The following is an 11,566-nucleotide window of genomic DNA, read 5'->3' on the forward strand; positions in this document are numbered from 1 at the left end:
TTGTGTTATATTTTTTGAATTAATAAAAAAAAAAATACCAGGACACAATAGTATGGTATATGCGGTGTAGTTACAAATCTACTTTATGTCCGATAAATATAATTGTGCTATATAAACACAATGTCCCATACAAGGGGCAGCACAATAGAAAGTCTATACCGAATTGTGAGTAGCCAGAAAAGCAGAAGTCGTTTCAGAACGCAAGGGCGCCGCAGGAGTGATGCACGAAGTGTCTGCTTACTGGCAGCGTTCCAGTTGCTTACGTTCCGAATAATGTGATGTTTACCTGATTTTTTTATAACACTTCACTATGTGAAAGCCAAACATGTTACTGTTTTGGCCAACCGCCTAATGCTTGTGGGCCAGAGTTTCTACTTTTCCTCTATAGTTTGCCAATTTAACAAAAGCTTATGGGAACAAAATAATACACATGAGCTTTGTTTTGGTAACGTCATTTTATAAAAATGTAAACAGTTAAGAAAAAGACACAAAAATGCAGGTTTCTTTTTCATTAAAAAGGCAGGGTAATTTTGTTGAGAATGGAAAATATATATTTACTAATTAAATATATTTAATTAGTTCCAGGTAAATGACACTCGCAATACAGCATGACGCAATATACTTTGCACCATTAAAACCATATTAGCAGTGGCAGCTCCCGTGTAATTCTCACAGGCTGACTTAGAGCCAGTTGGAGGTATGCGCACACACAAGCGGAATTACTGAATGACAAGCTGAAGAGGAGTGACCATTTATTTAGCAACTGACAATCTCTTCTTCAGGATAATGTGCTGCCATTTTTGTTTAGCTAATATCTCCATCTGGACTGAGATGACCAGAGGAAATAATACAAACATGATGCTCGTGATGTAGCAATTCATGTTGTTGGTTAAGTATCTGGTTATGATCCAGATTCTCTCATAATTCTCATACATACCTTCATAGCAAATGTAAGAGGCCTCCATATGCACACAGATTTTCCTCTTCCACTCTTTTGCCTACCAGAATACTATACCGAAGAGAAGGATCGTCGGGCAGCAATGCTTCTCACAGCAAACAGATTTTCCCAGGAAGCGTCTTTCAGGCAAACATTGACTGCCAAGGCATAGCCATGAATATAGCTCAAAAAAGTTGATAAAAAAAAAAAATGATATATAATATCTAATATTTAAACATTTTGTAATATTTCATGAAGACTGTTGACTCTAGGTCCTAAGCAAATATAGAAGCCACAAAATTCAACTGCATTTGTCACTGATGAAGAAGCTTGGAAGGCTGGCAAATGTCTTCCATCATTATGCTTTACCAGTACTCGTGCTTGTAATTAATCTATAAAAACTAATAATTGCAACCATGCAGACTCATTACAGAAGGGACACTCAATGACTCCAATTTTGTCACAGGAGCTCCCATCTTCTATTCTTCCTGGTTCCAATCTTCAGCCATTGTTATTGGCTTTGATGACATAAATCTCGTGCATGCTTGCAGGAATTCATCCATTTCCAGATTCTTTATTATAGCATCATTCTGGCATGTTTTTTTTTTTTTTTTTTCAGAAGAAGCTAGAAATTAGGCAGGTGAGTGTTTTTGCAGAAGGGTCATCTGGCCTGATTGCAGATTTTTGAAGTGGAATTTTGGTTCTGCTTTAAATGTGACTAACTACTACTAGATTATACAGGGATCTGGATAAAAGAGAACTATTACATGGATAGATGGGCAGCATGGTGGCTCAGTGGTTAGCAGTCAGCTCTGCAGCGCTAAGTCCCAGGTTCAAATCTCAGCCAGGACATTATCTGTATGGAGTTTGCAGGTTCTCATATTTTTGTGGGTTTTCTCCCATATTCAAAAAACATGCAGTTAGGGTAATTGTCGTTCCCCCAAAATTGACCCTAGACTATATTGAAGAATAACATACACAAAGACATTAACATAAGATTGAGGTGAGGACATTGAGGGAGACCATGGATTTTGTAATGAGCTGTGTAAAATCTTGGCACTATATAAATACTGTGTAATAGATAAAAGCCACAAATGAATCTATCTTCCTAATACAATTGTCATTTATTTTGATACTTTTATTTTGTGTCCATTGAGGGGCGCATAAAGTATTACATTTTTTACTGTTACCTACAGACACAAACCAACAAAAACCTGTAGATTCAGGGTGGCTCAGAATATAACCCCAGCACGTCTTGTTTTTTTTGTCCTAGGAGGATGTCTTATTGTAGCTACAGGAGGACTCTGCACTCTTAAGTACTTTCCAGACTTCTTTCTGTTCTACAAAGTAAGCTGCAGACCTGGAGGTGCTGGCTTTGGGATTTGCACTTGCGCTATCCTTAAAGGCTAACTTCTGTGAATGGACTATTTGGAACAGGCAACAGGTTCTTATTTTGAACTTCCAATTTTCTTACAGGTTTGCCAAATAGGGTATAGGGTGTGACATAATTTCCCTGGATGGAGTTTCACTTGCACATTCCACATCCCCTTTCCAGTCAGACATTTCTGAGGCATCGTTCTGCTCCTGCTTGAGTTCTACATGTTCTCTTCTGGCTGCTCACTTTGCATTAGTGCTTGGCCTAGCTTTATACTTTGGTGCTTAATTTGTGACTACGACACATCTGGTTTTAAACATGGGGTAAAAGTCTGATGGTTTCTGGTTTCCTCAACAATCTGGCCACTTTAGGTCTTTCGTTCATGCACCCTGTTTTATTACAGTGTTGGAGTTGACCCCCCACACTTCCCCTACAGTTTTCTCTGGCTTCATTGCATTTTGCTTGGTTTTCTCCCTTTTTAGAGATTTTTACAGTCATTTATGATACTCTTTTTATTATTATTATTATTCCTTTCTTTTCTGATTCTATTTCCCAGTGGCTGTTCCACTTACCTTTCTGACCTGGTAAAAGAAATACTCCCCTAGCCTCTCTCCTCGCTCCTCTAATGATCTATTAATGACTTCCCCACTCATAACCTCATCGCACATTATTCTAGGCTGCCCCAACTCCTATCTGGCTTTCTCCTACTTTTTGCTCATTTACAAGAGCACTCAAAACCCATTTTTTCAAACTTGCCTACCCATCCTCTGTCTCCTAAAACCATCACTACTTCCCACCACTATATATCTCCCCTCCTATTGTGTGATACTTTCCCCACCTCCTAGATTCTAAGCTTTTCGGGGCAGGGTCCACTCCTCCTGTGCCACTGTCTGTATTCGTCTGTCATTTGCAACCCCTATTTAATGTATAGCACTGCATAATATGTTGGATCTTTATAAAACCTGTTTATTAATAATAATAATAATAATAATAATAATACGCAATATTATGTTCTCAAGGATTGGGTTCTCCCCCTTCTAGGCTCACTCCATCTTTCTCTTATTTTCTGACTGTGTTTCTTTGTTGAAATAAGGCAAATACCAGAATTTCTTTGTTGGGATTTAAGTACTTTCATGGTATTTAAAAGGTTTGGGCATTTTCATTCACTACTAAAGCTGCATATGTAAACTCCATATTTTTTGAGTATTTTATTAGTTCGCCTAAAATGGTCAAAACATAACTAAGATTTGACTCCTATTGACTTGGTGGAGGTCTGGAAACTAAGTTTGGGTTCAATGTTCATCAGAACCCCATGTGGTTTTGCTCTCCGCAATTCCCCAGCTAAATCCTGCTAAAAGTTGAAAGAAGACTTACATCTTACATTCACCCTTTTCGTCTCCTTCCCCAACTCCAGCGCATGTTATATTTCTTATATTCTCCTGCAGTGAAAATGTCAGAGGGGCAGGTATATAGTTACATATAAACTAATAAATTCATGCTTGGAGAGGGGAAGAGAGGTAGAAAAGAGTAAGTGTATCTAATGAAAAAGTTAATGCATTTACATCCTAAGTCATCCTCTGTAATAGCTGAAGCTGCAATTAGACAAAATGGAGCTCCAGCTTACGGTGCCTTCTGATATTGTAATATGCTAGTTTAATATTTCATGAGGACATGTTCACTTTATTGCTGCAGAGAGAGGAAAGATATACTGCAGGAGAATACAATACAAAACAGTGTGGTGGTTAGTGTGATAGGGGACACGCCTGTCCCTGCACACTATAGAACATGCACCCAGCTTGCAGAAATTGGGAACATCATGCGATTTGTTACAGAACAGGGTAGGATATTTTTATATGTAATTCAAGACCCCCAATATCCATAGTGTTTAGTACTTATTTTTAGATAACTTTGCAACTTTGTAAATCGTGCCATCTATGTCATGTTCCAGCTGCATGTGGCTTTTTCTGGTCCTATCCATTCCTATGGATGAGACTATACTACTTTGGAAAGTTGGGTCCATCATGAATATGGTCCATCCATTGGAATAAATAGAGTAATCGGTGCACAGGTTCAGCATATGTATTGCCTTTTAATGAAAAGCTTTGGCAAGGCCATAGGGTGAAGCTCCCCAAAGCAGGCCTGACTGTCAGAATTTAAACCCTGCTGGGCAGAGTGGTGGTAGTTAGGGAGAGAAGGGAATTTAGGAAAAGCTGCAACTGTAAATTTCCATAGGAGCCAAATTGCACCTTATGATTGCATTGTGCTGCACTGTGTTGTCTGTTACTCTACAATAAATGGAATAGCAGCTTAATACTTGAGTGTAAATGGGAACTAAAGTGAAGTTGCCTTTGGGGATGGGATTGAGGATTTATACATTTAGGCCAGCACACAAGAACACAAGCAACCTGTATTCATCAAAGTTCAACTTAGGGAAGACAAATAGGCCTATTTGTTATTTAGTTGCTGAATAAAACCATAAACCAGGTCTGGGGTCATTCCAATAGATATATGAAAAACAAGTGTTGCATTTTTTAACACTGCACTGTGATAAAGCAGTCAATCTGACATTCACTGAAACATGGGGATCATAGATCTGGAAGATTCTCTGTTTCAGTGAATGTCAGGTACAGTGCTTCATAAATAGACTTACTTTAGTGTGAAAAATAACCACTCTAAAAACATTCATCTGCGTCAGCCTATTGAATTTAATTAAAATCCATCACCATTGAAAATTTCCAAGCAGACAAGTCTTTTTCTAGAATGGGACAACCAATATCCCTCCTACAATAAAACATACATACTTGGCGATCTTTAAAAACCAAAACAGCCAATCATGTACAGCTCAGAGTAGGATGGACTGGGTAACCAGGGTATGGTATGGGCCAATAGGCTTGGTATCCAGACCCCCCCCCCTCCCCCCGGGGCTGCTGGGAATAAATAAAATTTGGTGTGGATTACCAGGAATCACATCATTCCGGCTTGGCCTATCAAGACGGCTGAGAATCAGGACAAAAATAAGTTGACCAAAGACCAAACTGGTTGTATTTTTTAGCGATAGTGCCACTTTTAGGACTTTTTTTTTATTATTCCTATATAGGTAGGATAGATATTTTGCCATCCTTGATTGTACATCAGCCTGGCACAGTCTAAGTCTATCTCATGGCACCTTGATGGAGAGGATGGACTCTCCACTGGGGTTAGCATTGAATCTCATCTTCTTGGACAATTCCAGCCCTCTATACTCATGTAGCCTTTGTTCCATGCCTTGCTGTCCATTGTTCTACTAAATGGAGGCAGTGCACAAAAGCAGACAGATACATTCAGCGGTGCATTGTAGCAATATAATGCATTGCATACAGTGAGAATATCAGACATTGATTTCTGTGCAGTATTGCACATTATATGGGGCTCAGTGTACCCTACTGACTGCACACAAGGAGAATGTATTCTAGGGTGACAACGCTGCTCCTTCTTGAGCAATGTTGTCACCCTAGGTGTGAGGTCATGAAACTTGCAGGATCAACAAGTAAATAAATGCAAATTGAGTGAAAAAAACACTGCTTGATTTTAGGCAATTGTTTTGTAATGTTTTTATAGTTAGGTATTAATTTGCAGTGCACACAAAGCAGCAGTAAATGTTGTTGCAGCATGTTGTGAGGATAGCTCAGGATAGCTCTGGATAGCTCAGGCCCTGTACATGTGAACAGATGCTGCACATACTTCTCATTCTTCTTATTACAGATCAGGAAGACTGAAGCAGCACTGAGCACCATTACCTGACTTGGCCAGCAGGGAGCGCTGTGGGCCAGAGTCACTCCCTTGGCTGTTCTGCGCATGCGCGCTCCTAGTGCCAGGAGAGGGAGGAGGGATCTGTCTGGTTCCGTAGCTCGGGCAGAAGCCGAGAAGGGAGACCGGAGCGGGCCGGGGAGCCGGCGGACACTGGGCCGCATTGGAGCAGAGAGCGGGGCCTGGCTCTGGCCTCTACGTCCGCTAGCAACATGGTGATGGAGTATTTCGTGGAGAATTTCTGGGTAAGCTGTGATTTGTGTCTCTTCCTGCCCGGCCTCCCTTCCCGGAGGGGAGCGGGGAGAGCTGGAGGGCGGCTGACAGAGAGCTGCACCTGGGGCCCCGGGGCCCTTCGGCTGCCTAGCAATCACATGGGGTGTGCTGGGACCTGTGGTCCCTCATCCTGGAGCTGCTCAGCACCTATAATTACATGTGCAGGCAAGGCATGCTGGGATTTGTAGTACCACACCATTCAGAGGCCTCCAACAGGCCGGGGGGAGGGGAAGACACCTGGGGGAGCACAATGCCCCCCATACCCCAATATATTCACCATCTGATGGGCACAGAGCAGGGGGCAGGGCTGCTGCTGGCTTTAATGGGTGCGATCACCTGGGGGGCCCCATGAGCTGAGGTCACCTGGAGGGGGCCCCCCGATGGGCTGAGGTCACCTGGAGGGGGCCCCCCGATGGGCTGAGGTCACCTGGAGGGGGCCCCGCGATGGGCTGAGGTCACCTGGAGGGGGCCCCGCGATGGGCTGAGGTCACCTGGAGGGGGCCCCGCGATGGGCTGAGGTCACCTGGAGGGGCCCCCCGATGGGCTGTGGTCACCTGGAGGGGCCCCCCGATGGGCTGTGGTCACCTGGAGGGGCCCCCCGATGGGCTGTGGTCACCTGGAGGGGCCCCCCTGATGGGCTGTGGTCACCTGGAGGGGCCCCTTCATGGGCTGAGGTCCCCTGGAGGGGCCCTATGGTCTACATACATGGGTGAAATGGTTGCTAAAAGTGTGTAAAGGGGCAAGTTAATCATCTGGAGAGCCTGTTGCTTTGATGACAACATACATGGCTGACAGCTGACTTTATCACCCAGAGGGCCGATGGGTCTGATGCAAATGGGTGATGTGACTGCTAACAAGGTGTCATGGGTTTTCTTCATCACCTGGAGGTCCCCCATGGTCTTTATACTTGGGTTAAAAGTCTGCTGATAATGGGGTGATCTCATCACCTGAAGGGCCCCATCTAATATTGTGCAGTGCTCAACTCAGAAATTATTTTAAGCCGGATGGGAAGAATTTGTAGGCGGTTGGCAGCACCTGTATTGTGACCAAACGCTTCAGTAACCACCCAAAAACAACTGGGTGGGTGCTAAAAAATGCCGGGTGGTGCGCCTAGCTAAAAGGGCCTGGGGAGAACCCTGTTGTGGATGTACATGGTTTGTATAGCTTCTGGCAGGGTGTGATAAGGCTTCCTTATGACCAGAGTTGGGGCCCTTTATTGTAGATGGGTTAACATGACTGATGGTCATGCTTTATAGGGCTTTCCTATCACCTGGCATTTTGTGATGGGGATTCCTCATGCCCCAATGTATGTGGGCATTATGGTGGCTGGCAGGTTGCAGTGGGGTGTCCCCATTATCAGGAATGGCCCATTCTCTCAGGATGTATATGGGTGATATGGTTTCCAGGTGTAATGGGTTGTCCTTCTCGCCTGACAGAGCCCATTCTTTGTGATGTGACTACTAATAGGGTGTATTGGTGCTTCTTTATCCATTGGAGGGGCCCCATCCCTCAGTCAGTGTATATCAGACATATGGCTGATAGCATGTTGTGAATCTTCATTACCTGGAGGGGCACATTCTTTGTCAGTGAATGTGGGTTATATGTCTGATGGCAGTCTGTAATAAGACCCCTGGAGGGACCCATTGTCGTACATCATTCATATAGCTACTAATGGGGTGTGATGGGGCTTCCTCATCACCTGTAGACACATTTTCCAGATCTGTGCGGTAATCCAGTGTGGAAGATTTACTGTGTGCAGGAGCCTCCTATAATCAGGACTGGTCACTGCTGCCTCCTTGTTCAGGTTGCCTGGCCTTGTATGTAACCCTTCCCCCATCCTCTGTATTTTTCTGCTGGCAGCTGTAGTTGGGTGGCCTGTTGGGTCTCTCCATTTCTCTGCACTGTGCCCAGGATAAGAACATTGACTTTTGTTTTGAGGAATGTATTTAAAGCTAGTTTAATCCTCTAATTTGCCTTCTCTGGGTTATTCCTCCCCCTTCACCAACATGACATTCTTAGATAAATCCTTAGATTTCTTTTTATTACTCTATATACTTGAATATAAACCAAAGTACATATTTTTATCTGAAAATACTGGAAAACGCTTAGACTCAAGTATAAACCTAGCACAAAATTAATCAGTAATGGCTAACATTCAAATCGTAATCAATAGAAATGCCAATAAAATGAACATAAATACATCCATGGTGTTTTATTCTAAACAAGTAAAAGAAAAAAAAATATGAGCTTAGTCTGTGTATATTCTTTTCCCCTTTGTTATTACTGGGTAAAGTATTTTGTACTTTTGAGTTAGTTGTGATGGTTCAGTTGTGCTATGATCTTTTCTGTAAGATTGTATGCCACCAATAGATGGCACTGTGTCCTCTAAAGCAGCTATAGCCGACCCGATCCGCGGCTCTGGCCGGTGCACCCCCGAGCGGGGTCAGGAGAAAGACCCCGTTGGGGGGACGCACCGGCCAGAGCCATGGAACACGTCCCAATACAAGTCCCAGGCTTAGGAAAGTTGGCAGGCTGTGACCCTGGACATGACCCGCCCACTCTCCCATCGCAGGCTTAGATATGCAATGGGAGGGTGGGCGGGGCTATGCCACCATGATGTCACTATGGGGTCGGTTCCCCCCTTTGATTGACACCCGGCTCCCTGCACCTGCAGAGTCAGGAGCCAGTGATTTTAGTGGTCCGCGGAACCAAAAAGGCTGCTCTAAAGTGTGTAACAAACTTATTTCTGTTGTATCCAATGTCAAGATTTTGTTACTCACTTTACATTGGGACACTGTGACATCTACTGGTGTGACCCAAGTGTAAACCAATATTCCCTTTCTAACAGCATTTTGAGGGGAAAAAAAATCTCCATATAGTCTAGTATAAACAGTACATGTTATGTTAGAACCATTGATGTCATCACTACGTCTGTGTGCTTCTTTGTATAATGTAAACAGATTATGGCTGGTGGGAGATTGTGAACATGGCTTCCTGAAAACGGCAAATCTGCCTAGGTATTGCCCACATGAGAGGCAGGACTTCAAGTCACAGGACGTAGATGGTGCGCAATTGTAAGACCTCAAACTGTTGACGGGTAAAGGGCACTGTGGACAAGTTCAGCTACACTATAGGTTTTTGAATTGGTAAAGATCACTTCCAGAGGTCATACTTGGAATCAACACGATTGCTTTGAGACTTCGCCTTTTTATTTAATTGGGCTTTTTAAAAAATGAAGTAAAAGCATAGATAAAGGGTCAGCATTGGTTAATAGGAAAGGAAATAAGTTCTGAGAATGGAGGATGGGTAAAAAATTTGGCCATAGCATCTTTCTGTTTTCGTTATTTTCTTGTTGCACAGGATCCATGGGATTCCGGAAGGATTAGATTAACTGTCTCCTATGCTTTAGTTATCTTCTAATTAGTACCCTTAAAAAAAAAAAAGGTCAGAAATTAGGAACGCTTGGTCTCTGTGTGTAGATTTTCCCCTTATGCCTGGATCTCTAATAAGAGGCACTGGGAAGAGTGGAATAAACACTGGAATAAAACTTGCAGGACAACTAGCACTCTCTAGGACTGTAGTGTTATTTGATGGGGGGGGGGGCTGTAAGTGAAACTGAATCGCTAAGCGATCATGAATCATGCTTTGTGACAGCTTTAAATCTCCTATCCAGATAAACATAAATACAATTTATATGTCAGCTAATGTAGTTCCTATGTATAGGTTTTGTCTCTCTACTTATGGTTGAGCCATGAAGTGGTTTTATTATTCCTGGGCATATTTCTGTATGATGTATAGTGAAGCAGGAAACCTTACCTGTGGAAGGTAAGGCACTATTTACACCATCCATGTGCCTTCTATCCCCTTGTTTCCCTACATTTTGCAATGTAACACGAAACATGGTGTTTTTATGGATGATTTGTAGATCCTGCTACACCTTGGTTGGTCCCCTGTGGCCACGTTTGCTTTGTATGGGAGATCCAGATCCTTGTGGTCAGTACCTATATCCTGATTTTATTACTTGGCAAATAAATATGCAAAACCTGTTTCATGCTGGTGCTATTTTTATCTCTGTATCCTTTAGTATCTCTTCATATTTCTGTATTGTTTAACCTGCTTGGTTGATGAGTAATTCTTTATGTTATGGGTGTGTAGATCTCACACATCTGGCGGATTGAGTGCTTTTACTGTATACATCATTGTTTTATATTTGTGGCTTTGTGTTATGCTTTTAACTTGGAACACAACACAAGACACACAGCATATTGATACCTTTATTGTGTAGGGATTTGATAGAAGGACTCCAATGTTAAGGAATAATAATACTTATGGTTGTCATATTCATAGGGAACTAGTTTGATCCCATGCTTGCTCAGCATTACCACTGATAAAATCTTATACAATAAGTTCTCTAAATTATATCAAAAAATAGGATTTCATCTTTCACTGAGTTTGCTTCAATGCCTAAATCCTTAAACACATTTTGCTTTTATTTCTCGTTATTTTTATGTTCACGTATTGAATAAGCTCTTAAGTGTATTAATATGTTGCACTGACATGCTGATTAGTGGATTACATACAAAGCAATGAAGGACGTTCTGCATTATGAGATTACAAAGCAATAAGTTTATCTGTGAAACTTACTAAAAGTTCTTGTAGGTGAACTGCAAGAATCCATACATTCAGTTATATGTTGATTGTAAAGGAGAGACCAATTATTCACATTTCGATATTTTGGAGATGACTAGTACATTTTCACCCCTAGGAGTCTTTCGGACAGTTTGGGGGGCGATAACACGGTAAAGAGGCCCTGTAATTACAAAAGCTTTTTCCATGTTTATGATTTCTCAAATTTGGTCTGTCAGGCTGGTGATTGATTGCTAAGTAGAAGCATGCAATGTTTTTGACTCTGCTTACCATCATTTTTTGTTTGGCTAGAGAATGATAAGGAACACCTCAGGCAGGGTTAGGGGAGGTCAGCACAGGGGTCAGGAAGTGCTTTTTGTTTTAAAGTTCATTTACCCTTTACCAGCAGAAGAGAACATTCAGCCCACCAACCTGGCCCTTCTTATCTGAGCAAGCCAGGATAATGTAAATTTCAGGACTCTCTGGATAGAAATACAAATTCTTTTACAGATAAGCTTCCAAATATTTATTACAACTGTGTATTCAGTCTGTAAATTGATGAGCAGCTT

The 11,566-nt window shown here is 42.3% G+C and overlaps 1 protein-coding gene across 2 annotated transcripts in view; it reads left to right on the forward strand.

Moving 5' to 3' along the window:
• Positions 1-6,164: 6,164 nt before the first annotated feature.
• The window catches only part of FCHO2 (FCH and mu domain containing endocytic adaptor 2), a 75,699-nt gene continuing 70,297 nt past the window's right edge, over positions 6,165-11,566 (forward strand). The window contains exon 1 of one of the 2 annotated variants that reach the window (XM_072416244.1): positions 6,165-6,343. In XM_072416244.1, the coding sequence (XP_072272345.1) occupies positions 6,311-6,343 (33 nt within the window). In that variant the 5' untranslated portion in view covers positions 6,165-6,310. The remainder of the gene's footprint in view (positions 6,344-11,566) is intronic. The other variant, XM_072416245.1, reaches the window with a different exon arrangement.

The sequence above is a fragment of the Pyxicephalus adspersus genome, chromosome 6, assembly GCF_032062135.1.
Source record: "Pyxicephalus adspersus chromosome 6, UCB_Pads_2.0, whole genome shotgun sequence".
Classification (NCBI taxonomy): Eukaryota; Metazoa; Chordata; class Amphibia; order Anura; family Pyxicephalidae; genus Pyxicephalus; species Pyxicephalus adspersus.